This window comes from Chanos chanos, chromosome 12 (assembly GCF_902362185.1).
Source record: "Chanos chanos chromosome 12, fChaCha1.1, whole genome shotgun sequence".
In the NCBI taxonomy this organism is placed as follows: domain Eukaryota; kingdom Metazoa; phylum Chordata; class Actinopteri; order Gonorynchiformes; family Chanidae; genus Chanos; species Chanos chanos.
In genome coordinates, this window is record NC_044506.1 from 15,197,573 (window position 1) to 15,201,006 (window position 3,434).

At 41.3% G+C, this 3,434-nt stretch overlaps 1 protein-coding gene across 1 annotated transcript; it reads right to left on the reverse strand.

Moving 5' to 3' along the window:
* Nucleotides 1-470: 470 nt before the first annotated feature.
* Nucleotides 471-2,830, reverse strand: irx4b (iroquois homeobox 4b). Its single transcript, XM_030788517.1, has 5 exons — nt 2,786-2,830; nt 2,194-2,445; nt 1,707-1,810; nt 1,252-1,568; nt 471-1,087 (listed from the first exon to the last, which is right to left on the reverse strand). The coding sequence occupies exons 1-5, from the start codon at nt 2,828-2,830 to the stop codon at nt 471-473; spliced, it is 1,335 nt and encodes a 444-aa protein (XP_030644377.1).
* Between the last annotated feature and the right edge of the window lie 604 nt (nt 2,831-3,434).

Sequence of the window (3,434 nt, forward strand, 5' to 3'; positions counted from 1 at the left end):
TTTAATAGGCCAATAGGCCTCTGCGCGCTTCAGCACCTTGGACAGCGCACGAAACGGGAAAATCTGCTCTATTTTCTTTCAGACATGCCCCTTTAATTTATGTGAAGTAAATTTAGTGATTTAGTATGATACAACTGTGATCAATGGCAAACAATATGCAGATTGAACATGGGGATAAAGTGCCTGAATGTTTCCCGCCCTAATGTGTTAGCGTGTCTATTCCTCGGAACTATTTGCTACTAGATTTGTTTTGATCTGATGTGAACCAAAAAAGGATGGTGCACGTACGTTATAATAAATAGCAATAAATATGAGCTTGTGCATTGCACCAAAAGAAATTAGTTTCTTTTTTAAAAGGTGTCCATGTTCCTCCGTGACATCAACATATTATCAGTCCAACAGTTTTAATCGATGGTTGATGAGCAAATGGTATTGTATTAACTTTAAAATAAATTTAAATTTCCGTTTGGTTAAGCGAGTTGTGAAGAGGTGACAGGTCCCAGAGAACGTCCAAGCAAGCCATTCTCGGGTTTTGGACAGCTGGTCCCGGACCACAACATGGAAGAGTTGGAAAATGTTTGGTTCAGGCATCCTTGTTTAAACAATGGGTCGTGGAAGACACCATCTACCCAGTTTCTGAGAGTGTTGACAGGTGAGTCCTGTTGTCTTTTCGCCATATCCGAGTCAAAGGGACAGTTCGCTGAAGTCGATTTCATCACTTCGCCCTTAAGCATGCAAGACGAATATTCGGTTTGGTTTAAAGATGTGGCAGTCTGCGCGAGTGACCATATTTTTGGCTTAGTTCCTGGAGGTTGCTGATCTTGCTCGAGGTAGAATATCTTTGTTGTTTGGTTTTCTTCAGGGGTTGCTCCGAGGCATTCTGTGCCAAAGCCCTCGTTCTCCCTTGGTGTTTCTGGCATGGACAAATGAAATGTCGGTTCTTTGAAAGGACCACTTGGACATTCGCAAGTCTTTGGTTGAGAGTTCATAACAAACGGTGGTTCTCCACCAGAGACATCGGACTCAATTAAATCGAAGTCCTCCGAGTCACTTTGTGGCATGTCCGTGTCATCTTCTGCTCGGTTGTCTGAAATTGCTGGAAGAACACAGAAACAGCTCTATGTTTGAGCAAATACTGATTTTGATAACATATTGGATTGTGCTTCACTTTTTAAATTTGCGAACGAAAAAGAATGATTGATTTCACTTTTTAAAGTTTTCTGAGGCTACATATAGGCTGACACAACATACCGCAGGGCTCCTTCTCGCATTTGATTGGCTCCCCTTGTGACCCTTCCAAGTCGCTGTCATCATCGCACGCTCTCTCTTCTGAGCTCTTATTGCGCGGGGACCACGTCATCTTGTTCTCTTTCTTGAGTCTTCGGCGCGCATTGGCAAACCAGGTGGACACTTGAGTTAGGGTCATTTTGGTAATGATAGCCAGCATAATCTTTTCACCCTTTGTGGGATACGGGTTTTTCTTGTGCTCCTGCAACCACGCTTTCAATGTACTGGTGGTCTCTCGTGTAGCATTTTTTCTCCTCGCCCCGACATCTACTGAGCCACACCTGGAATGAGAATAATATCTCATAAACGAGTAAACGCGCACATAACGCTGTTTGCGGAGGGTTTTCAAATGATAAAAAGTTAAAAAGTTAATCGTGCAAGACAATTGTGTGGTATTAAAGAATATTGACATGTCTTACCCATATCGATCGTACTGGTAGTGTCCGAATGGGTGATCGTATGGATAATAGGCGGGACTTTGTGTAACCTTGGTGTGCGTTCCATCCTTTTCACCAAGTTTGCCCTACAGTAAAGCATATTCAACACTGAATAAAATTTACAAGCGCTCAATACTCATTTAATTTAAGTAATGATAGACAACTATCGAAAGAATTCAGTCGGCTGTTGTAGGCAACCTTGGCCCTATGAGGAAAATCCCATGGGAAGTGTACCAAACATACGAAATAGTAGCCTGATGTGTAATGTTTTAAGGGTTGTGTGCATTCAAAGGGCTTGTGGACATTCCGTGAGTCTGTCGAGATTTCCACACCGCTCATCATCACAATATTTTATTTCTCTCTTGTAACAAATATATGTGAGTTATTTTGCGGTCAAAATAAGTACAGGTACCGCATAAGTTAAGAGAAGCTTAAAATATTCTGTTAGCAGAGAATCAGCTTGACCCACCAGGGAATACGGTGAGGTAGGATCGGTTCCATATGAGTTATAAGTTCCATAACTCTGGCTCTTTGTGTAGGAACCTCCATAGACACCCATCGTGGTTGCAGAGTTAAGGTCGTGTCTTGTAGAGGCAAGAAACCTGCTGTCATACACCGGGTAATAGAGAGATGGCTGTGGTGAGGCCGCCACTCCAGAGTCCACGGGAGACGCAGTGCTCGACTCACAACACGCACTTAAAGCATTTGAAGGCATAAGGAGCTGTCACGGCAAACATAAAAAGTGATGAACATTATTCGGTGGCAAAACGGGGACAAATTAAGAGTTTTTAAAAAGTTAAATAAAATGAAACTAAATCAAATGAAATTAAAAATGAGATGCAGGTAAGCTAATTTATCGACAGATATATTTAAATTAAGCGCAACAATACATCCGCACTTAGACAATAACTTAAAGTAATAAACTGAACAGTTTAAACATTTACTCAAATATTTCACCGACAAGAAGAATAATGTTTACTTTAAAATTGACGAAAACATTTTGCAGTCATCAGACATCCACTGTAGACCATTACCTCCGATGGTTATACAAGTAAACTTACCTGGGGAGCAGTTGAATAGGAATAGCCAAAGTGTGGGTAAGACATGATAAGGGGTAATATCCAGGATTAAAGTACAAAGACACAAGTCGCGCTGTGTCATCCGTTCGACTGCAAGATATCTTCCCAACTGTACATATGCCCTTCTCGCACCCTCTCAAACACCAGATTTTATCTAATTCATCTCCGCAGCAGTTTGCTTGTCTCCCTTTTCAGTCTTCCTCCAAATTGTGAAGTCTTTTCATCAACAACCATAAAAAGGTGATCAAAAATTATCTAAGCGTGGCGCGGTAAACATTTACAGTTGAAAAAAGTCATAACAAACGTCAACTCAGATGCACGTTGCTTTAAACGCCGGCGACTCTGACGTCAGATGAGATGGTTTAAAGGTCCAGGCAACACATCTCTTAAGAAACCAAAGTCGAAAGTTCATTTCAGCTTACAAAATTCATTAAACTCAGTTTCTTATTCCAGGTTTCATAGTGGTACATCGGTGTTTTCAGCTGGATACGAAACCGCTGCAATAATAAGGCAAGTTGTATTAAAGGAATAAAAGGTAAAACATTTTGCTGAAGTAAGCTATAAAACTTGAGACGCCCATCTTTTTTAAAGGTGCGCTTGGTTTCGGAGTCCTGGCTCTAGACAAGTGAAC

Coding starts and splice junctions, on each gene's coding strand:
- irx4b (XM_030788517.1), bottom strand. CDS start 2,830: ATGTCTTACCCACACTTTGGCTATTCCTATTCAACTGCTCCCCAG. Junction 2,446..2,785: donor CCTATTCAACTGCTCCCCAG/GTAAGTTTACTT, acceptor TTGCCGTGACAG/CTCCTTATGCCTTCAAATGC. Junction 1,811..2,193: donor CTACCTCACCGTATTCCCTG/GTGGGTCAAGCT, acceptor GCTTTACTGTAG/GGCAAACTTGGTGAAAAGGA.